The sequence below is a fragment of the Crinia signifera genome, chromosome 1 (assembly GCF_055691185.1).
Source record: "Crinia signifera chromosome 1, ASM5569118v1, whole genome shotgun sequence".
Taxonomy (NCBI): domain Eukaryota; kingdom Metazoa; phylum Chordata; class Amphibia; order Anura; family Myobatrachidae; genus Crinia; species Crinia signifera.
This window is the reverse complement of record NC_139217.1, coordinates 217,929,770-217,953,721: the sequence shown is the minus strand read 5'-3', so window position 1 is coordinate 217,953,721 and position 23,952 is coordinate 217,929,770. Positions and strand designations below refer to the sequence as shown.

General features: G+C 45.7%; 1 protein-coding gene across 1 annotated transcript in view; it reads right to left on the bottom strand.

Annotated features, from left to right (window-relative positions):
- The window catches only part of LOC146068833 (uncharacterized), a 152,934-nt gene that overhangs the window by 55,705 nt on the left and 73,277 nt on the right, over positions 1 to 23,952 (bottom strand). Inside the window, exons 6-11 of the mRNA XM_083179261.1 lie at positions 23,569 to 23,688; positions 20,647 to 20,715; positions 11,906 to 12,025; positions 9,063 to 9,131; positions 3,237 to 3,356; positions 372 to 440 (exon numbers count right to left, since the gene is read on the bottom strand). Of these exons, the coding sequence (XP_083035387.1) occupies positions 372 to 440; positions 3,237 to 3,356; positions 9,063 to 9,131; positions 11,906 to 12,025; positions 20,647 to 20,715; positions 23,569 to 23,688 (567 nt within the window). The remainder of the gene's footprint in view (positions 1 to 371; positions 441 to 3,236; positions 3,357 to 9,062; positions 9,132 to 11,905; positions 12,026 to 20,646; positions 20,716 to 23,568; positions 23,689 to 23,952) is intronic.

The following is a 23,952-nucleotide window of genomic DNA, read 5'->3' as shown; positions in this document are numbered from 1 at the left end:
TGCAGAACAAAATGTAATATTCACAAAAAAAATAATAATAATTTTCAGTCAACAACCACCTGACAGAATAATGGCCATGAGGGGAGTATTGAGAGCTGTGGTTGGTGGGGTGGTAGTTTAGCTGATAGTAGTGAAAGTGATAGGAGCAGCCAATGATTCTCTTTGGGCTATATGGTCTCAATATTCTTTTTGTGCAATTATTCAGAATTGTGCTGTAGTGCTGCTACGCTGTGCAGTTTGAACTTATCTACATCTTACAGAAGGAATCCAGAGATTGTGACAGAGTTATATGTGAACTATTACATGACAATATTGCAGAATTGTATATGCCTGCTAAACTATGGTCTGATTTTTGCTTTTCTAGCACTCACCATCATCCTCATCATTAACACCAGCAGCTTCAATGTGTCGTCTTTTGGAAGTTGCCTTTTTCCCACTTGCTAATGAAAGAAATAAAAATGAAAATATCATCCCTAACTGTTGATTCCTTTGCTTTCACAAAATTAGCAGAAAACTGAATTTAAAAGAAATGTAAAACATATGCAAATGTAAGTTCTACTGGTATAATTTGTCATGCTCGGCATGAATCGGCAAGAGCGAAAAACGGCCACAAAAATGGCCGAAAACGGCTGAAACTTTGCCATAACCACGTGAATTTGCGGCAAATTCGACTATTCATGCAGTTTTGCCAATGCTGGATTTCTCGGCCAGGTGAACAATCGGTTCGAGGATTGAATAGGGCGGGTCTACTTCATACAGTGAAAAGTGCTGATTTTTCATGTGGAGAAAAAGCCTGGCAGCTTCAGCCAAATGATACACCATAGTTATTCCCACCCTGTTCTAAACTAATTCAACACATAGCGATGTGTGTATGGTCGATCTGTGCTAACCAGTGTTCTCTGGTTAGAACACTGGCGATTTGACTAGGTCTTGACTACACGTAGTCAAGATCTGAGCTGGGGTGTACAACGAAGCGGTCTGTGCTTAATTTCTAAACAGATTGCTTCGAAAAAGGGCTATAATTGCCCCATGTATGCTCCAGACTCTTGTGGATCAAAAACCATATTCTACTCACTGCTCCCCTGACCCTCCATCCGCTTCCTACTCCTATACAGCAACAACAAAACAAACTGTCTAACCTGTCTTTAGCTTCACAAAAGAGTGAGATCAGTGCACAACTGATTCTCTTTGGGCTATATGAAAAAATCAGAGGGTTTTGGCCTGCATTCAGGTTGGATCACATATGCTAATCTACTCGCCACAATGCAATGGAAGAGGAGGTGCACACCACTTTCTTGCAAAAGTTCATCTGCTACTGCAGCCTGAGTAAAGGCCCCCTTACATTTGTCCGACTTGTCATAACGACAAGTCGGACCCGATTGTCCCAGCAGCTCCCCGGGAGGGATCACATGCGATGGCACTTCATGTGCCAAGTTTTGCATGTGATAAACCGCATGCGATTTATCACATGCCACTCCCGGGGGGGGGGGGGGGGGGGGGTCGGGGTGCAGGGAGCCGGGCAGGAAGCTGCTGGGCAGGGAGCAGGGAGGGCGGCGGCGCAGAGTACCAGGGAGCCGGGCAGGAGAACACGATGCAGCAGCAGCAGCACTTCCAAAAAAAAAGAAAAAACCCCATACAAACGAATAGGAAGCCATTGATTGGCTGAGACCTCTCTCAGCCAATCAGCGATTGGCTGAGAGAGGTCTCAGCCAATCAATGGCTTCCTATGCGTTTGTATGGACCTTTTTTTTTTTTTGAAGTGCTGCTGCTGCAGCGTCTTCTCCTGCCCGGCTCCCTGGTACTCTGCGCCGCCCCCCTGCTCCCGCTGATGCTGCCCGGCTCCCTGCGCCTGACTCTGGTAGGTCCCCTGTTGTGGGGGAGCACGGCTCCGGGCAGCACATAAGATTTAGCAAATCTTATGTGCAGCCCGTCCGACCTCCCATCTCCGATCCGATGCGCACGGGGCCGCGCATCGGGTCGGAGGGGATGTCACCATATGCGATTTGGGACGATTTCACGGCCCGATTCATCCGAATCGGGCAAAATCGTGCCCAAATCGCATAATGTAAGGGGGCCTTAAGTCTGACCTTACTCAAGCTTACAGTTGCAGGGGACCTTGCTCAACCAAGTAAAACTGTACTGCAGATGCGGTACTTGGCCTAACCACACCAGGAAAACAAATGCTGAACACCTCCACCCCACACTGTGAACACTTCTGCCTGTCAATAAGGCAGAGGTATTCGTATTACAGCGGATGCAATTGCAGGACCAGTCCTACACATTTGCAGAAAGGGTCCTGTGCTTGAGCAGTTTCCCAATTATTGGTAAACTGCAAGTTGGATCAATATGCGATCCAACCTAGGCAAGAACCTTATATTATGAAACTCACTTTGACATTTGCTAGATTTTCGCAGGTTTTCTCACCAGAAAACCTACAAAATGTCACATGCAAGTAAGGTCAGCACATTGAAACTCCATGCTTATTAAATGATGAAGATTCTCACACAAAACTCTCATCGTAATTTGGCGAGCGCAAACAATAGTAATAAAAAAAACAGACCCTATTACATTTCTCCCTTTTCTTTTGTACTATAAAAGTAGGAGGCCAATTACCATGTAGAGTACAAATGATCCCACCAATAGTATGCCTACTTCTTTAACCCCTTCAGTGGTGTTTTTTTTATTAGGAGCGCTCCCCACTGGGCGAGTTCTTACTGGGGAGCGCTCCCTAAAATAAAACCCCACCACTGTGTCCCTGGGTCCGGACGGCGGCGCTGATCTGTGTAATAGCTGCTGCCCGGTCCTGCCCCCGGAAGCCTGGCTATGTTTGGCGTGACGTTACACGATCACGCCGCACACAGCAGGGGGGTGGGAGGCCGGGCAACAGGAGCCGGGCAGCCGCTTGAAGCTGAGTGCAACGCTGATCTCAGCGCTCGGCCCAGGAGCGCAGGCAGTGGCACTCCCGAGAATTTTCCAGGTTGCCAGTCTGCGCACTGGAGCAAACCCCAGAAAATTCTCAGGAGTACCAGGGAAGGGGTTAAATATGTATTAGTGCTGTGTAGTATGCATACACCAGTTCAACAATTATTTTGATATAAAAGAAATCATCAGTTTGGCAGCACTATGACAAAGTTAAATTAAACTACAGTAAGGGCAGTCTTGGATTTTGTCTTTTGACTGTACGTGCCTATGATGAAACTTCTTTGCCCAGTGCTTACATGTTTAGCAGTCTATACCTGTGGGTGTCAGATGAAGGTTGCTGAAATTCTCAGGAGCTTTTTGTGCAATCTCCATTTTACGATCCATGACAGCAAAGACCTTATTCCCAGGCTGGGCCATTCTTGGCACAACTGGACCTTAAATTTTGTGGGAAGAAAAAGATAACTCTTTTTTGGGGGGCACTGCTTTTAATGTTAATGAAAAAAGATTAATTTTACGTATACTGATGGGACAAGTGGGTATCAAAACAATAGAATAACATCAGTCAGTTCAAGCCAAACCCCCCTTCCCCCACAACTGGACCTTATTAGAGGTGTGTAGTAGAGGTAGCGGTCATTTTACATCCTCTATGGGTGCACACAATCAACTAACTTGCCTAATCAGGCCACCCATACTGCAAGGGCACCTTATTTATATATATATATATATATATTTGCACCTCCACTTTAGTAATATTAATTACCACATAGATAAGAGCACGGTATTATTAATAGTAGTCTAAGCTAAATTGGAAAGTTATAGCACACTAGAAAGTATAAGTAGTAGTATAGAAAGGAAGTAGGAACTCAGAAAAAGGTTCCCAGCTTCCGTGAGTTAAGGAGGGGGATCAAGCCAGCAAATAGTGATCCCCCACTCCTCCACCACACCTCCAACGTAGTAGCAACATTCAGGAGCATCTGTAAATGCCAGGATCGGCATAGTAATCGGACTGACGGCCGCAAAGCAGGCTGGGTAGTCCGGCCCCCAATAAACTAATGGTTCAAACACTAAGATTTTTAAAAAGATTAAAAGACTAGCAAATAGAAGTCTGGTTAGGAACTAAGATAGGGAATTGGCATTAATAATTTGAATTACCTTTAACACAGAACAATTAAATCATTACAGGAAATGATGTCATGATATGGCCCTATATATACCAGAGCCAGGTAATGGCTAGTTCACTTCCACTGAAACTTATACCAGTATACACCTCAAGAGGGGTAAGTCTTTCAGCTACATTGCTAAATTGTCCATTTTTGGTGCATCAAACTTTGCTTCTGTTAGATTATGCTCTTAGGAGTTAATTACCTGAAAAATTTGTTTGTGACTTATTCTATTGGGAAATATGTTTATTGATATATATATATATATATATATATATATATATATATATATATATATATATATATATATATATATATATATATATATAACAATATATATATATAGGTGGCGGAGTCAGCCTGGCACTCGTCCTTCAGGGATCAGCTGCCGTTGGTGCCTTCCTGGAGGGATAGGTAGGTGACGACTGGAGACAGAGGCGGCACTCAGCGGACTTGGTGATAGAAAACTTTATGTAGAAAATGGAAACTCCAACGTTTCGGAGCAAAAGTGCTCCTTTTTCAAGGTGTACAAATTTAAAAGTGAAAAACTCTTACCTTAAATACCCCACCGCCAGTGTAATGAGGTCCCGTGTTCGGGGCCGGAGCCGGCGTCTGACGTAGCTTCCGGCTGAGCGCGCTGTACAGGCGCGCGGCCGCATCTTGTGTTGCTAGGATACCTATCCATTTGGGACTGCATCCAGCCCCACTTGAGCCAGGGCACCTCCAAATACGTTGTACTATCTTTCTACCCTTCAAGGAAGTGCTCTTTGCAACACACAAAAGCACATTTCATTTTACCACCAACTGGACACCATTGCAGTTACGATGCAGCACTGCACCAGAACGGACACCCCCGGGATCCCATCCAGCACACCAGTGCCAGAGGATCAACCAGGATGTAGCTCCATGCAACTACAGAGAGGCAGCACCTTCACCTACACAGACGAAGAGGTGGAGAGAGTGCTTTTCAAGGACAATATATCGTTAATGGAAGGGCACCTGGGCCCTGAGGACATCTACAAACAATTATATAAACTCAAGCGCAGGGAGATGGATTTTCTCCTACACGGGGTATCCCTGTCCGAGTACTATCGGGAGCGCCTCATACCGAGGGGCTTCCGGGTAAGGAACGTGCCCACCATAGGGCGGCACAGCCAAGACTTTTGAAGGAAATGGACAAGCATCTTAAACAAGTGCCTGGACCTGCTAGTACTCGTGATAGAGGAGTCTGGGAAAGAACTCAATAAAACCAGAGACAGCATCACACAGTACGAGGCGGAACATCTCGATTCTCTGTCTTCCGATACCTCCCAAGACTGGCTGACTAAATTAAAACAACAATGTGACGGCTACCGCAACGATTTAATTAAGTTTAAATGCAATAAACTACAAACGCTAAAAGAAGATTAAGAACATAATCAAGTATACCGATGGCTGAATGGGGGGGAGAGGCAACGCCCACATCGCTCCAAACCAGCACAAGGGTGGCGGAGGCGCAGGGAGGCACGAGTGGGAACACACGTATCTTCCAACAGTGACACAGATCCAGCTAACCTGGATTCAGAAGGAGCGGCCATGATGAGGGACAACCCTTTGGGGAACTCCAATGCACAATCCAAAAAGTCAAAAAATGCAGGTCGGCCACCCGTAGGGGAGGCCAGAACCAGAGTCGCCCACTGCATTTCCTGTTCACTATATATAGCCGTAAGTTACTTCCATAAACGGCATCTTTATTGCGATGTGTGCTTTGAGATGCGCGCTCCCGCGGTATCTCATTGCACAGTACAAAAAGTATGTGATGCACATACTTTTTGTACTGTCTTTTTATCGCATCGCATTGCATGCACATGGCATGCACAACGCATGCGATGCACTGCTATTTTAGCACAAAATGCATGCTGGATTCGGCAAGTGTATGGGCACCTTTAGGACTAAGATCCATAGCATCTTATTATCACTGTTAATTTGTTTTTAATATATATATATATATGGCAATAATTGCACTTTATGTTTGCAGAAACATCAGCAGCCCGGGAGCGATCTAGCCGGACGGTCGCCATGGTTACATGTCAACTATGACCAGGAGTCCCGCGGTGACGTGCGTCTCAGCCCACGGATACCCGCCCGAAACGGAAGACAGCGAGGCTGGGACGCTGTTTAGTATGACAGTTTTCTTTTGTACACCTTGAAGAAGGGGTATCCAATCCCAAAACGTCGGACACCTTATAATTAATCACTATTTAACTTGTGGAGTGCCGCTGATTGCCTTTGCGAACATTCCCTATACATACATGCCATGGGGCACCCACGGAAGCTGTCCATCTACAGGAGTGCCAGGCTGAACACAGTGACCACCATTGGCATGAACGAAAAATGGGGTTTAAGAGAAAAAATGTGGTCAGATCCGGGAGCCGACCACCGAGAGGTGTATGCCAGGCGGCACACCATGGGCATGAGGAGCATATCAGGGCCTTCCGCTGGATGGATTTGGATGAGAACATCAGAGAAGGATGGCAAATGGTCTATTGGAGTGACCAGGACCTCTGAACGATGTTACGTTGGTGTACGCCGGGCAGAGCTTTGACCTGGGGAGCATGTTCTGGGCCTTCTACAGTAGGTTTCAACACAAATGTCACAGACTGCTGATAAAAGGTTTAGAATGCCTAACTACGTAAGTGCTTAAGAATTTTATTCAGAAAGTTATAGATACAGAAAAAAGGCAAGGGCATTGCACCCAAAGAAAACATTATCAGTAAGATCAGTAAGTGGAAGATTGCCAGTACCTTCTTCATCACAAATGACACGACCATAGAACATTGCAGGGCAAATGAGATGATGAATGTCCACTGTTGGGATCAATGTTGCAGTATCTGTCAATACCCTTTAGTCAAGGAAATATGGAGTGGCAGGCAAAAACAAGAGTCGTTTCGTGACTGTTTTGGGGATGTGTGTTATCAACTGACTGCTAGCCCATACACAGAACTTAGATCAGTTGTGGTAACTATTCTGTGTGACTGTAGGCTAATACTCAGGAGTTCAATGTCTGCCCGATAGGCATTGATGCTGTGAATGTGTCTGCAGTTGTAGACAGCTGCGAAGGGTCCAGTGGTTGTTACACTGGTATATGTGGCACATCCACGGAGGAAAAAATAGTGTGCATCACATAGAGGTACAGCCTGGATTCCATCTAAACTATGTTTTCAAGGAAAACCGCACCAACTCCAATTACTCCTGTTATGGACCCTCTATACCACCACTGAGCTGGTTAGGTGGTGATTCACTACCAGGTTACTCTATCAGCAAGCATCAAATAGAAACTATCAATTCCAATTTTGCAATATACCTTTAACATGTTAATAAAACAGATATGCTTCTTACTACCATAGTGGTAAGTCACTCAAGCATTTTGAAACAATGAACAGTCTGTTCAGAACAAGCCACACCTCAAAAACTGTACTGAATATGTGCTTATTATCCCAAGTCTCCTTCATAAACTGGGTTTCTGCCTGGTTGCCTTCAGCAAGTCCATGATATTTTTAAACTGCTCTCCGAACCTCCTTAATATGAGCCAGACCACGATACATCAGTTAGCTCTGAACCTCTCCAGCTATAAGTCAGAACATTCAGCTCGTAAAAAAAACATGATCCACGGTTTCTCTCATGGCCTGAGTATTTGGAGATGGTTCAGGTATACTAAATGTGGCCATACATCTACAGATTGATTGTCAGATTTGTGATCTTTCCCATTAGTTCAACTCTGCTCCATACTGCCAGCCAGTTATGTGTAAAGCTGTGTACACAAGGTCATTTATCGCTGGCGATATGGTCGCTGGCAATATTACCAGCCATTGGAGTGTGCACCGGCGATAAATCGCTGGGGGCGAGTTCCCATTTTCAGCCCCCTAATGGTTGCTGGTCGGAGGAGCATGCTCCTCTGACCAGAGACTTCCCCTGCCTCTTCTACCGTCAGTGTGTTTTTTCATCAGCGACCAGAAACCATCTCTGGTCGCTGATGAAAACGGGACACTGAGCAATATGATTGCTGCGCAATATATTGCTAGCGATCATATTGCTCCGTGTTTACGAACCTTAACCTGAGAATTGCTGATTGATTACAGCACCTGAGTGAGACATGCTCAGCTCTCACTGATTGAGGCCCATGTGAGAGTAGAGTTCCTTGTGCTTCCTATAAAAGGTAGTCTCTGGCAGATAGACACTGCCAGAGCATAGGTTCACTAACCTGCTCCAGCTATTGTAGAGCAGGTTCCGCTGTCTGGATATTGGATACATTAGTGCAATTCTTCTATGTACCCCAGAGGAAGTTGGTGACATAATTATCTGTATACTGTATGCTACACAACATCGCCCTTAGACATGAAAGTTCGGACCTTGGGCCATAGAGGAATACAGCAATGACACATATTTTACATCACCATCTCGGGATGTCGTGAATACGCAAAGGGGTTATGAAGTTTGTGAAAGGATAATATGCCAGTACTCAGAACAATATTTTTATATAAACCCATATTTTAATAATCCCAAATGTCTACAAAAATATATTCACTCACATTCGTTGGTTACTTAAAAAAAATTGAAAGCAGATACAATTTGCAGAACAAAATGTAATATTCACAAAAAAAATAATAATAATTTTCAGTCAACAACCACCTGACAGAATAATGGCCATGAGGGGAGTATTGAGAGCTGTGGTTGGTGGGGTGGTAGTTTAGCTGATAGTAGTGAAAGTGATAGGAGCAGCCAATGATTCTCTTTGGGCTATATGGTCTCAATATTCTTTTTGTGCAATTATTCAGAATTGTGCTGTAGTGCTGCTACGCTGTGCAGTTTGAACTTATCTACATCTTACAGAAGGAATCCAGAGATTGTGACAGAGTTATATGTGAACTATTACATGACAATATTGCAGAATTGTATATGCCTGCTAAACTATGGTCTGATTTTTGCTTTTCTAGCACTCACCATCATCCTCATCATTAACACCAGCAGCTTCAATGTGTCGTCTTTTGGAAGTTGCCTTTTTCCCACTTGCTAATGAAAGAAATAAAAATAAAAATATCATCCCTAACTGTTGATTCCTTTGCTTTCACAAAATTTGCAGAAAACTGAATTTAAAAGAAATGTAAAACATATGCAAATGTAAGTTCTACTGGTATAATTTGTCATGCTCGGCATGAATCGGCAAGAGCGAAAAACGGCCACAAAAATGGCCGAAAACGGCTGAAACTTTGCCATAACCACGTGAATTTGCGGCAAATTCGACTATTCATGCAGTTTTGCCAATGCTGGATTTCTCGGCCAGGTGAACAATCGGTTCGAGGATTGAATAGGGCGGGTCTACTTCATACAGTGAAAAGTGCTGATTTTTCATGTGGAGAAAAAGCCTGGCAGCTTCAGCCAAATGATACACCATAGTCATTCCCACCCTGTTCTAAACTAATTCAACACATAGCGATGTGTGTATGGTCGATCTGTGCTAACCAGTGTTCTCTGGTTAGAACACTGGCGATTTGACTAGGTCTTGACTACACGTAGTCAAGATCTGAGCTGGGGTGTACAACGAAGCGGTCTGTGCTTAATTTCTAAACAGATTGCTTCGAAAAAGGGCTATAATTGCCCCATGTATGCTCCAGACTCTTGTGGATCAAAAACCATATTCTACTCACTGCTCCCCTGACCCTCCATCCGCTTCCTACTCCTATACAGCAACAACAAAACAAACTGTCTAACCTGTCTTTAGCTTCACAAAAGAGTGAGATCAGTGCACAACTGATGCCAAAATCAGAGGGTTTTGGCCTGCATTAAGGTTGGATCACATATGCTAATCTACTCGCCACAATGCAATGGAAGAGGAGGTGCACACCACTTTCTTGCAAAAGTTCATCTGCTACTGCAGCCTGAGTAAAGGCCCCCTTACATTTGTCCGACTTGTCATAACGACAAGTCGGACCCGATTGTCCCAGCAGCTCCCCGGGAGGGATCACATGCGATGGCACTTCATGTGCCAAGTTTTGCATGTGATAAATCGCATGCGATTTATCACATGCCACTCCCGGGGAGCTGCAGGGACAATGGGAGCGGGGGACAGCAGCAGGAATATGCCCGCAAACAGAGAGTGGGCAGGGGGGGGGGGTCGGGGTGCAGGGAGCCGGGCAGGAAGCCGCTGGGCAGGGAGCAGGGGGGGCGGCGGCGCAGAGTACCAGGGAGCCGGGCAGGAGAACACGATGCAGCAGCAGCACTTCCAAAAAAAAAATCGCTGATTGGCTGAGAGAGGTCTCAGCCAATGAATGGCTTCCTATGCGTTTGTATGGCCCTTTTTTTTTTGAAGTGCTGCTGCTGCAGCGTCTTCTCCTGCCCGGCTCCCTGGTACTCTGCGCCGCCCCCCCTGCTCCCGCTGATGCCGCCCGGCTCCCTGCGCCTGACTCTGGTAGGTCCCCTGTTGTGGGGGAGCACGGCTCCGGGCAGCACATAAGATTTAGCAAATCTTATGTGCAGCCCGTCCGACCTCCCATCTCCGATCCGATGCGCACGGGGCCGCGCATCGGGTCGGAGGGGATGTCACCATATGCGATTTGGGACGATTTCACGGCCCGATTCATCCGAATCGGGCAAAATCGTGCCCAAATCGCATAATGTAAGGGGGCCTTAAGTCTGACCTTACTCAAGCTTACAGTTGCAGGGGACCTTGCTCAACCAAGTAAAACTGTACTGCAGATGCGGTACTTGGCCTAACCACACCAGGAAAACAAATGCTGAACACCTCCACCCCACACTGTGAACACTTCTGCCTGTCAATAAGGCAGAGGTATTCATATTACAGCGGATGCAATTGCAGGACCAGTCCTACACATTTGCAGAAAGGGTCCTGTGCTTGAGCAGTTTCCCAATTATTGGTAAACTGCAAGTTGGATCAATATGCGATCCAACCTAGGCAAGAACCTTATATTATGAAACTCACTTTGACATTTGCTAGATTTTCGCAGGTTTTCTCACCAGAAAACCTACAAAATGTCACATGCAAGTAAGGTCAGCACATTGAAATTCCATGCTTATTAAATGATGAAGATTCTCACACAAAACTCTCATCGTGATTTGGCGAGCGCAAACAATAGTAATAAAAAAAACAGACCCTATTACATTTCTCCCTTTTCTTTTGTACTATAACAGTAGGAGGCCAATTACCATGTAGAGTACAAATGATCCCACCAATAGTATGCCTACTCCTTTAACCCCTTCAGTGGTGTTTTTTTTATTAGGAGCGCTCCCCACTGGGCGAGTTCTTACTGGGGAGCGCTCCCTAAAATAAAACCTCACCACTGTGTCCCTGGGTCCGGACGGCGGCGCTGATCTGTGTAATAGCTGCTGCCCGGTCCTGCCCCCGGAAGCCTGGCTATGTTTGGCGTGACGTTACACGATCACGCCGCACACAGCAGGGGGGTGGGAGGCCGGGCAACAGGAGCCGGGCAGCCGCTTGAAGCTGAGTGCAACGCTGATCTCAGCGCTCGGCCCAGGAGCGCAGGCAGTGGCACTCCCGAGAATTTTCCAGGTTGCCAGTCTGAGCACTGGAGCAAACCCCAGAAAATTCTCAGGAGTACCAGGGAAGGGGTTAAATATGTATTAGTGCTGTGTAGTATGCATACACCAGTTCAACAATTATTTTGATATAAAAGAAATCATCAGTTTGGCAGCACTATGACAAAGTTAAATTAAACTACAGTAAGGGCAGTCTTGGATTTTGTCTTTTGACTGTACGTGCCTATGATGAAACTTCTTTGCCCAGTGCTTACATGTTTAGCAGTCTATACCTGTGGGTGTCAGATGAAGGTTGCTGAAATTCTCAGGAGCTTTTTGTGCAATCTCCATTTTACGATCCATGACAGCAAAGACCTTATTCCCAGGCTGGGCCATCCTTGGCACAACTGGACCTTAAATTTTGTGGGAAGAAAAAGATAACTCTTTTTTTGGGGGCACTGCTTTTAATGTTAATGAAAAAAGATTAATTTTACGTATACTGATGGGACAAGTGGGTATCAAAACAATAGAATAACATCAGTCAGTTCAAGCCAAACCCCCCTTCCCCCACAACTGGACCTTATTAGAGGTGTGTAGTAGAGGTAGCGGTCATTTTACATCCTCTATGGGTGCACACAATCAACTAACTTGCCTAATCAGACCACCCATACTGCAAGGGCACCTTATTTACATATATATATATATATATATATATATATATATATACATACATACATACATACATACATACATACATACATACATTGATCCCCCAGATATTATGGCTAATACATAATTGCGTAACATCCAAAACAGTAAAATAATTTGATCATTACTGATCACATTGGTACACACCTGAAAGTACAGTATAGTGGCTTTAGCAATTATTTCTACTGTGGCTAGGAAACCTAGGAAGACTAGCAGCTCAGCTAGCAACATTAGACCCAGACTTTAAGGGCCTGTTACTTTTTTGGAAGAAAAGCAAAAAAAGAAATTACAATAAAAAAAAAAAAGCAGCAACTAAGGGGGACATTTACCAAAATGGATTCGTAGAAAAAAGGTGTATTCATAGGGAGAAATACACCTTTTTTTTACGAATTTGTATTTTCGGGATTTACAATCCCAAAAATACAACAATTCATAGTCCTAAAGATGGAACATTCGTATTTGTAGTTACAAATACGAATGCCCTACACCATCGATAGGATACGACAGAAATCACCATTCAAAAGAATGGTGGTTTCTGATTTACTAAGCAGCCGTACTGACAATACGGCTGCTTAGTGGTGTGAAACACCCACGCAAATACGACAGGAAAATAGAACACCATTTTCCTGTTCTATTTGCGTTTTAGCCTGCACGGATCAGTCAGATCCGTGCAGGCTACAGTGTAAAAAAATAGAAAAATAAATAAATTTAAAAAAAAAACGGCGTGGGGTCCCCCCCACAGCCATAACCAGCACCAGGCTGAAGGAGCCGGGGCCGGTAATTAAAAATCAGGGAACCCGACAAATAGGGGTTCCCCGATTTTTAACAACCAGCCCCAGGCTCCAGGTCCGGGGCTGGTTCCCAAAATACGGGGGACAAAATGAGTAGGGGTCCCCCGTATTTTAAGAACCAGCCCCAGGCACAACCAGCCGGCAGGGTAATGTCACAGCCGGGGGACACTTATAATATAAGGTCCCGCGGCCAAAACATTCTCCCTACCGACCAGTCAGCCTGGCCAGGGGCCCTGGGGGAGTGGGGACCCCCCCAATGAAGGGGTCCCCCCCCTCCAGGACTTACCTGACCAGGCTGAAGCCTGGTGCTGTCCTCGATGCCCCTGGGCGGTGGGCATCGAGCTGATAAATGTAGTAAAAAAAAGATGAACCTATTGTTTTTTACTGTGGCACTACAAGTGCCAGCAAGCCTCCCCAGCAAGCTGGGACTTGGAGAACCACAAGTCCCAGCCTGCTGGGCATTAAAGGGCCCGCTGGCACTTGCAGTTCTACAGTTAAAAAAATAGTGCACAAAACACACTGACACACTTTTAAAATAAAACTTTATTACACACAAAGCCCACACATACTAATACTTACCTATCTTCTTCCCATAGGTCGCCCTGGTCCTGTGTCGGCGTCTTCCTCCATGTCGACGTCGCTGTCGGCGATGGTGTCCCCGTCCGGATCCGACGAAATCCATTTGGGAAGCTGTGAAAGGAAACCATACTCACCTGTCCCAGCGCGACGTAGTCCAGGTAAGGGTCTTTGCAAAAAAATAAACCGAACACCCCGAAACCAGACCGGACTGACGGAGACGCACGTGTGTTTGTTTACATCGTGCGGCTCCGCCTCCCGAATGCCGCTATTGGCCGCCTTGCGGCCTAGCGGCTCCCGATTGGCCGCTAGGCCGCAAGGCGGCCAATAGCGGCATTCGGGAGGCGGAGCCGCACGATGTAAACACCGTGCGTCTCCGTCAGTCCGGTTTGGTTTCGGGGTGTTCGGTTTATTTTTTTGCAAAGACCCTTACCTGGACTACGTCGCGCTGGGACAGGTGAGTATGGTTTCCTTCCACAGCTTCCCAAATGGATTTCGTCGGATCCGGACGGGGACACCATCGCCGACAGCGACGTCGACATGGAGGAAGACGCCGACACAGGACCAGGGCGACCTATGGGAAGAAGATAGGTAAGTATTAGTATGTGTGGGCTTTGTGTGTAATAAAGTTTTATTTTAAAAGTGTGTCAGTGTGTTTTGTGCACTATTTTTTTAACTGTAGAACTGCAAGTGCCAGCGGGCCCTTTAATGCCCAGCAGGCTGGGACTTGTGGTTCTCCAAGTCCCAGCTTGCTGGGGAGGCTTGCTGGCACTTGTAGTGCCACAGTAAAAAACAATAGGTTCATCTTTTTTTTACTACATTTATCAGCTCGATGCCCACCGCCCAGGGGCATCGAGGACAGCACCAGGCTTCAGCCTGGTCAGGTAAGTCCTGGAGGGGGGGGGACCCCTTCATTGGGGGGGTCCCCACTCCCCCAGGGCCCCTGGCCAGGCTGACTGGTCGGTAGGGAGAATGTTTTGGCCGCGGGACCTTATATTATAAGTGTCCCCCGGCTGTGACATTACCCTGCCGGCTGGTTGTGCCTGGGGCTGGTTCTTAAAATACGGGGGACCCCTACTCATTTTGTCCCCCGTATTTTGGGAACCAGCCCCGGACCTGGAGCCTGGGGCTGGTTGTTAAAAATCGGGGAACCCCTATTTGTCGGGTTCCCTGATTTTTAATTACCGGCCCCGGCTCCTTCAGCCTGGTGCTGGTTATGGCTGTGGGGGGGACCCCACGCCGTTTTTTTTTTAAATTTATTTATTTTTCTATTTTTTTTACACACCGCAGCCTGCACGGATCTGACTTGATCCGTGCAGACTGCTAGAAATAATTCGTATTAGCAGCCGTATATACGGCCGCTAATACGAATCATTACACCATCGGAGGGTTACAAAGCAGTCGTATCTGACTGCTTTGTAAATCCCCCTCCGGAACACGACTTTGCATACGACTTAAACAGTCGTATGCAGTCGTAGGGAAACAACCAATACGAAAAACTAGGTTTTTCATATTGGTAAATTTCCCCCTAAATGAGCACCTGAGCAAAACCATGTGCACTGCAGTTGGGGGAATGTAACATGTGCAGAGACAGATTTTGGGTGGTGTGTGTCCACGCTGAAATCTAAATTTCAGTGTAATGATAAAACTGTTAACCATTTGTTTTCTACATGCAAAAGCAGACAGTAAGTACCATGCACAGAAAAACAACGAACTGTATTTGCTCCCCTTGCAATTCAGCATGATGTGTTCCAGATAAAAAGTTAAATTCACCCCCAATCATCCAATCCTTGATCCAATTATCCAATCCTTCAACCAATCATCCAATTATCCAATCCTTCAACCAATCATCCAATCCTTCAACCAATCATCTTCAACGCTCTTCAATAAGTATTGTATGTTGTTGACTTTTCCCTATTTATCAAAATCTACAGTTAATCATTTTGCCATCATTCATATCCTGTATCTTTATTAAAAAAGGTTGCTTCACTCCCTTGTCGTTCATTTAACAGCCCTACATCAAAGCACCCAGCCTCTGTTACACTCCAGCTGGTGCTTCATGAAACGTGACACCGGTGTTTCTAATTACTATGGACGTCTGAAAAGTGTCTGGGAACCTTTTTCTGAGTTCCTACTTCCTTTCTATACTACTCCTTATACTTTCTAGTGTGCTATAACTTTGCAATTTAGATTAGACTACTATTAATAATATTACTAAAGTGGTGGTGCAAATTAAATATATTTGCACCTCCACTTTAGTAATATTAATTACCACATAGATAAGAGCACGGTATTATTAATAGTAGTCTAAGCTAAATTGGAAAGTTATAGCACACTAGAAAGTATAAGTAGTAGTATAGAAAGGAAGTAGGAACTCAGAAAAAGGTTCCCAGCTTCCGTGAGTTAAGGAGGGGGATCAAGCCAGCAAATAGTGATCCCCAACTCCTCCACCACACCACCAACGTAGTAGCAACATTCAGGAGCATCTGTAAATGCCAGGATCGGCATAGTAATCGGACTGACGGCCGCAAAGCAGGCTGGGTAGTCCGGCCCCCAATAAACTAATGGTTCAAACACTAAGATTTTTAAAAAGATTAAAAGACTAGCAAATAGAAGTCTGGTTAGGAACTAAGATAGGGAATTGGCATTAATAATTTGAATTACCTTTAACACAGAACAATTAAATCATTACAGGAAATGATGTCATGATATGGCCCTATATATACCAGAGCCAGGTAATGGCTAGTTCACTTTCACTGAAACTTATACCAGTATACACCTCAAGAGGGGTAAGTCTTTCAGCTACATTGCTAAATTGTCCATTTTTGGTGCATCAAACTTTGCTTCTGTTAGATTATGCTCTTAGGAGTTAATTACCTGAAAAATTTGTTTGTGACTTATTCTATTGGGAAATATGTTTATTGATATATATATATATATATATATATATATATATATATATATATACATATATATAACAATATATATATATATATAGGTGGCGGAGTCAGCCTGGCACTCGTCCTTCAGGGATCAGCTGCCGTTGGTGCCTTCCTGGAGGGATAGGTAGGTGACGACTGGAGACAGAGGCGGCACTCAGCGGACTTGGTGATAGAAAACTTTATGTAGAAAATGGAAACTCCAACGTTTCGGAGCAAATGTGCTCCTTTTTCAAGGTGTACAAATTTAAAAGTGAAAAACTCTTACCTTAAATACCCCACCGCCAGTGTAATGAGGTCCCGTGTTCGGGGCCGGAGCCGGCGTCTGACGTAGCTTCCGGCTGAGCGCGCTGTACAGGCGCGCGGCCGCATCTTGTGTTGCTAGGATACCTATCCATTTGGGACTGCATCCAGCCCCACTTGAGCCAGGGCACCTCCAAATACATTGTACTATCTTTCTACCCTTCAAGGAAGTGCTCTTTGCAACACACAAAAGCACATTTCATTTTACCACCAACTGGACACCATTGCAGTTACGATGCAGCACTGCACCAGAACGGACACCCCCGGGATCCCATCCAGCACACCAGTGCCAGAGGATCAACCAGGATGTAGCTACATGCAACTACAGAGAGGCAGCACCTTCACCTACACAGATGAAGAGGTGGAGAGAGTGCTTTTCAAGGACAATATATCGTTAATGGAAGGGCACCTGGGCCCCGAGGACATCTACAAACAATTATATAAACTCAAGCGCAGGGAGATGGATTTTCTCCTACACGGGGTATCCCTGTCCGAGTACTATCGGGAGCGCCTCATACCGAGGGGCTTCCGGGTAAGGAACGTGCCCACCATAGGGCGGCACAGCCAAGACTTTTGCAGGAAATGGACAAGCATCTTAAACAAGTGCCTGGACCTGCTAGTACTCGTGATAGAGGAGTCTGGGAAAGAACTCAATAAAACCAGAGACAGCATCACACAGTACGAGGCGGAACATCTCGATTCTCTGTCTTCCGATACCTCCCAAGACTGGCTGACTAAATTAAAACAACAATGTGACGGCTACCGCAACGATTTAATTAAGTTTAAATGCAATAAACTACAAACGCTAAAAGAAGATTATGAACATAATCCAGTATACCGATGGCTGAATGGGGGGGAGAGGCAACGCCCACATCGCTCCAAACCAGCACAAGGGTGGCGGAGCCGCAGGGAGGCACGAGTGGGAACACACGTATCTTCCAACAGTGACACAGATCCAGCTAACCTGGATTCAGAAGGAGCGGCCATGATGAGGGACAACCCTTTGGGGAACTCCAATGCACAATCCAAAAAGTCAAAAAACGCAGGTCGGCCACCCGTAGGGGAGGCCAGAACCAGAGGATTCACAAAAAGGAATCCCCCACAAGATCCCTAGTATACAATTTATCCCAGAGGCACTTAACGGACACAGAATCCATCGTCCTGGAAAAAGGGTTGTCCTTCGTGCCCACAACCAGCCACAATGAACTTAATTGGAAGATCGAATTGCATCGGTTCTCCAGAAAGCTTCGTCTTGGAGAGTTCTTTCAGGGTAAACCTGACCTTCGTATACCACTGGAACACCAAGACTTTATAAATAAAAAATCCACCTCCCAATTCGACCCTCCCTCACAGAACCCCTCCATAAAATCCTTTGTGCGTTTAATGGACGAGTCAGTGGAGAAATACTCCAAGGCGGCCACATCCAAACATTATAATATGACCAGAGCAGAGTGGGCAGCACTGAAGAAACTCGGTGGGTACCAAGACATCATTATACGCCCCGCCGACAAAGGCATGGGCATCGTGGCCCTCGACTTGGAGTACTATAGGGCCGAGATCGGGCATCAACTGGCCGATATCAATACCTACGCCAAACTGGACAGCGACCCAACAGTTCCATATAAGAAAGAACTGGACGAGATCCTGGAGGCAGCAGTGAATGAAGGCACCATCACCGACCAATTAAGAAAGGCCCTATCCCAACAACACCCGAGGGTCCCATTATTCTTTACAGTGCCCAAAATACACAAAAGTTTAACATCGCCTCCGGGGAGACCCATAATCTCGGCCCAAGATAGCATATACCAGCCCATTTCCCAGTTCCTGGACTCCATCCTACAACCACTCATCCTTAAGCAAAAGGGTTACATCAAGGACACGACCAGTTTCCTCCTAAAATTGAGAGAAGTAGACGCAGTACCCCAAGACACGATCTTATGTGTCATTGATATTTGCAGTCTATACACAAGCATTCCTCAGGACAGTGGTCTCCAGGTGATGCGCGACTTCCTCACCAAAGAGAACTACAGAGGGTTCAACATAGACCTATTCATCCAGTTGCTGTCCTTAACTTTAAAGAGGAACTACTTTCTATTTGACAACAAGCATTATCAACAACTAAACGGTTGCTCGATGGGGAGCAACGTGTCGCCCTCCTTCGCCAACATCTTTATGTTTTACGAAGAGAGGGCCATGTTTTTTGAAGATCCTAGCACAGCGGCGAACATCTTATTGTACACGCGGTACATTGACGACCTCTTCCTCCTGTGGACGGGTGGAGAGGAGTCACTTATGTCTCTGCTCAACTCAATCAACGCCAGAGAATCGCCCATCAGAATTACACATCAGTATTCAACCCATACAATCAATTAATTGGATGTGCAAATCACCATCAGCAATGGGAAGCTAGGTACCACCATCTTTAACAAACCCACAGATAAGAACACCCTGCTTAAGGCCAACAGCCACCACCCGAGGTCCCTCATTAGAGGCCTCCCGAGATCACAAATGATCTGGGCAGCTAGGATAACAAGCGAATCATCACTGCTTCCAGCTGAATTAGACCGCATGGTGGACAAGTTTGTAGCCAGGGGGTATAACCCCAGAGATCTGGAGGAACAAAAGCAAGAAGTGCTGCAGATTCCCAGGGAAGAACTGATGACACCCAAGGTTAAAGCAAAAAAGGCAGTCATCCCATGGGTCTCCAGGTATAACACCAGCAGCCCAGTCATACCGCGGGCCACCAGAGCCCTCTGGCCAATCATAGCCACGGACAAAGATCTCCCCTGTTACAAGAACATGCGGCCGATTGTCTGTTACGAACCTTAACCTGAGAATTGCTGATTGATTACAGCACCTGAGTGAGACATGCTCAGCTCTCACTGATTGAGGCCCATGTGAGAGTAGAGTTCCTTGTGCTTCCTATAAAAGGTAGTCTCTGGCAGATAGACACTGCCAGAGCATAGGTTCACTAACCTGCTCCAGCTATTGAAGAGCAGGTTCCGCTGTCTGGATATTGGATACATTAGTGCAATTCTTCTATGTACCCCAGAGGAAGTTGGTGACATAATTATCTGTATACTGTATGCTACACAACATCGCCCTTAGACATGAAAGTTCGGACCTTGGGGCCATAGAGGAATACAGCAATGACACATATTTTACATCACCATCTCGGGATGTCGTGAATACGCAAAGGGGTTATGAAGTTTGTGAAAGGATAATATGCCAGTACTCAGAACAATATTTTTATATAAACCCATATTTTAATAATCCCAAATGTCTACAAAAATATATTCACTCACATTCGTTGGTTACTTAAAAAAAATTGAAAGCAGATACAATTTGCAGAACAAAATGTAATATTCACAAAAAAAATAATAATAATTTTCAGTCAACAACCACCTGACAGAATAATGGCCATGAGGGGAGTATTGAGAGCTGTGGTTGGTGGGGTGGTAGTTTAGCTGATAGTAGTGAAAGTGATAGGAGCAGCCAATGATTCTCTTTGGGCTATATGGTCTCAATATTCTTTTTGTGCAATTATTCAGAATTGTGCTGTAGTGCTGCTACGCTGTGCAGTTTGAACTTATCTACATCTTACAGAAGGAATCCAGAGATTGTGACAGAGTTATATGTGAACTATTACATGACAATATTGCAGAATTGTATATGCCTGCTATACTATGGTCTGATTTTTGCTTTTCTAGCACTCACCATCATCCTCATCATTAACACCAGCAGCTTCAATGTGTCGTCTTTTGGAAGTTGCCTTTTTCCCACTTGCTAATGAAAGAAATAAAAATGAAAATATCATCCCTAACTGTTGATTCCTTTGCTTTCACAAAATTAGCAGAAAACTGAATTTAAAAGAAATGTAAAACATATGCAAATGTAAGTTCTACTGGTATAATTTGTCATGCTCGGCATGAATCGGCAAGAGCGAAAAACGGCCACAAAAATGGCCGCAAACGGCTGAAACTTTGCCATAACCACGTGAATTTGCGGCAAATTCGACTATTCATGCAGTTTTGCCAATGCTGGATTTCTCGGCCAGGTGAACAATCGGTTCGAGGATTGAATAGGGCGGGTCTACTTCATACAGTGAAAAGTGCTGATTTTTCATGTGGAGAAAAAGCCTGGCAGCTTCAGCCAAATGATACACCATAGTCATTCCCACCCTGTTCTAAACTAATTCAACACATAGCGATGTGTGTATGGTCGATCTGTGCTAACCAGTGTTCTCTGGTTAGAACACTGGCGATTTGACTAGGTCTTGACTACACGTAGTCAAGATCTGAGCTGGGGTGTACAACGAAGCGGTCTGTGCTTAATTTCTAAACAGATTGCTTCGAAAAAGGGCTATAATTGCCCCATGTATGCTCCAGACTCTTGTGGATCAAAAACCATATTCTACTCACTGCTCCCCTGACCCTCCATCCGCTTCCTACTCCTATACAGCAACAACAAAACAAACTGTCTAACCTGTCTTTAGCTTCACAAAACAGTGCACAACTGATGCCAAAATCAGAGGGTTTTGGCCTGCATTCAGGTTGGATCACATATGCTAATCTACTCGCCACAATGCAATGGAAGAGGAGGTGCACACCACTTTCTTGCAAAAGTTCATCTGCTACTGCAGCCTGAGTAAAGGCCCCCTTACATTTGTCCGACTTGTCATAACGACAAGTCGGACCCGATTGTCCCAGCAGCTCCCCGGGAGGGATCACATGCGATGGCACTTCATGTACAAGTTTTGCATGTGATAAATCACATGCGATTTATAACATGCCACTCCCGGGGAGCTGCAGGGACAATGGGAGCGGGGGACAGCAGCAGGAATATGCCCGCAAACAGAGAGTAGGCAGGGGGGGGGGGTCGGGGTGCAGGGAGCCGGGCAGGAAGCCGCTGGGCAGGGAGCAGGGAGGGCGGCGGCGCAGAGTACCAGGGAGCCGGGCAGGAGAACACGATGCAGCAGCAGCACTTCCAAAAAAAAAGAAAAACCCCATACAAACGAATAGGAAGCCATTGATTGGCTGAGACCTCTCTCAGCCAATCAGCGATTGGCTGAGAGAGGTCTCAGCCAATCGCAGATTGGCTGAGAGAGGTCTCAGCCAATGAATGGCTTCCTATGCGTTTGTATGGCCCTTTTTTTTTTGAAGTGCTGCTGCTGCAGCGTCTTCTCCTGCCCGGCTCCCTGGTACTCTGCGCCGCCCCCCCTGCTCCCGCTGATGCTGCCCGGCTCTCTGCGCCTGACTCTGGTAGGTCCCCTGTTGTGGGGGAGCACGGCTCCGGGCAGCACATAAGATTTAGCAAATCTTATGTGCAGCCCGTCCGACCTCCCATCTCCGATCCGATGTGCACGGGGCCGCGCATCGGGTCGGAGGGGATGTCACCATATGCGATTTGGGACGATTTCACGGCCCGAATTATCCGAATCGGGCAAAATCGTGCCCAAATCGCATAATGTAAGGGGGCCTTAAGTCTGACCTTACTCAAGCTTACAGTTGCAGGGGACCTTGCTCAACCAAGTAAAACTGTACTGCAGATGCGGTACTTGGCCTAACCACACCAGGAAAACAAATGCTGAACACCTCCACCCCACACTGTGAACACTTCTGCCTGTCAATAAGGCAGAGGTATTCGTATTACAGCGGATGCAATTGCAGGACCAGTCCTACACATTTGCAGAAAGGGTCCTGTGCTTGAGCAGTTTCCCAATTATTGGTAAACTGCAAGTTGGATCAATATGCGATCCAACCTAGGCAAGAACCTTATATTATGAAACTCACTTTGACATTTGCTAGATTTTCGCAGGTTTTCTCACCAGAAAACCTACAAAATGTCACATGCAAGTAAGGTCAGCAAATTGAAACTCCATGCTTATTAAATGATGAAGATTCTCACACAAAACTCTCATCGTAATTTGGCGAGCGCAAACAATAGTAATAAAAAAAACAGACCCTATTACATTTCTCCCTTTTCTTTTGTACTATAAAAGTAGGAGGCCAATTACCATGTAGAGTACAAATGATCCCACCAATAGTATGCCTACTCCTTTAACCCCTTCAGTGGTGTTTTTTTTATTAGGAGAGCTCCCCACTGGGCGAGTTCTTACTGGGGAGCGCTCCCTAAAATAAAACCCCACCACTGTGTCCCTGGGTCCGGACGGCGGCGCTGATCTGTGTAATAGCTGCTGCCCGGTCCTGCCCCCGGAAGCCTGGCTATGTTTGGCGTGACGTTACACGATCACGCCGCACACAGCAGGGGGGTGGGAGGCCGGGCAACAGGAGCCGGGCAGCCGCTTGAAGCTGAGTGCAACGCTGATCTCAGCGCTCGGCCCAGGAGCGCAGGCAGTGGCACTCCCGAGAATTTTCCAGGTTGCCAGTCTGCGCACTGGAGCAAACCCCAGAAAATTCTCAGGAGTACCAGGGAAGGGGTTAAATATGTATTAGTGCTGTGTAGTATGCATACACCAGTTCAACAATTATTTTGATATAAAAGAAATCATCAGTTTGGCAGCACTATGACAAAGTTAAATTAAACTACAGTAAGGGCAGTCTTGGATTTTGTCTTTTGACTGTACGTGCCTATGATGAAACTTCTTTGCCCAGTGCTTACATGTTTAGCAGTCTATACCTGTGGGTGTCAGATGAAGGTTGCTGAAATTCTCAGGAGCTTTTTGTGCAATCTCCATTTTACGATCCATGACAGCAAAGACCTTATTCCCAGGCTGGGCCATTCTTGGCACAACTGGACCTTAAATTTTGTGGGAAGAAAAAGATAACTCTTTTTTGGGGGGCACTGCTTTTAATGTTAATGAAAAAAGATTAATTTTACGTATACTGATGGGACAAGTGGGTATCAAAACAATAGAATAACATCAGTCAGTTCAAGCCAAACCCCCCTTCCCCCACAACTGGACCTTATTAGAGGTGTGTAGTAGAGGTAGCGGTCATTTTACATCCTCTATGGGTGCACACAATCAACTAACTTGCCTAATCAGGCCACCCATACTGCAAG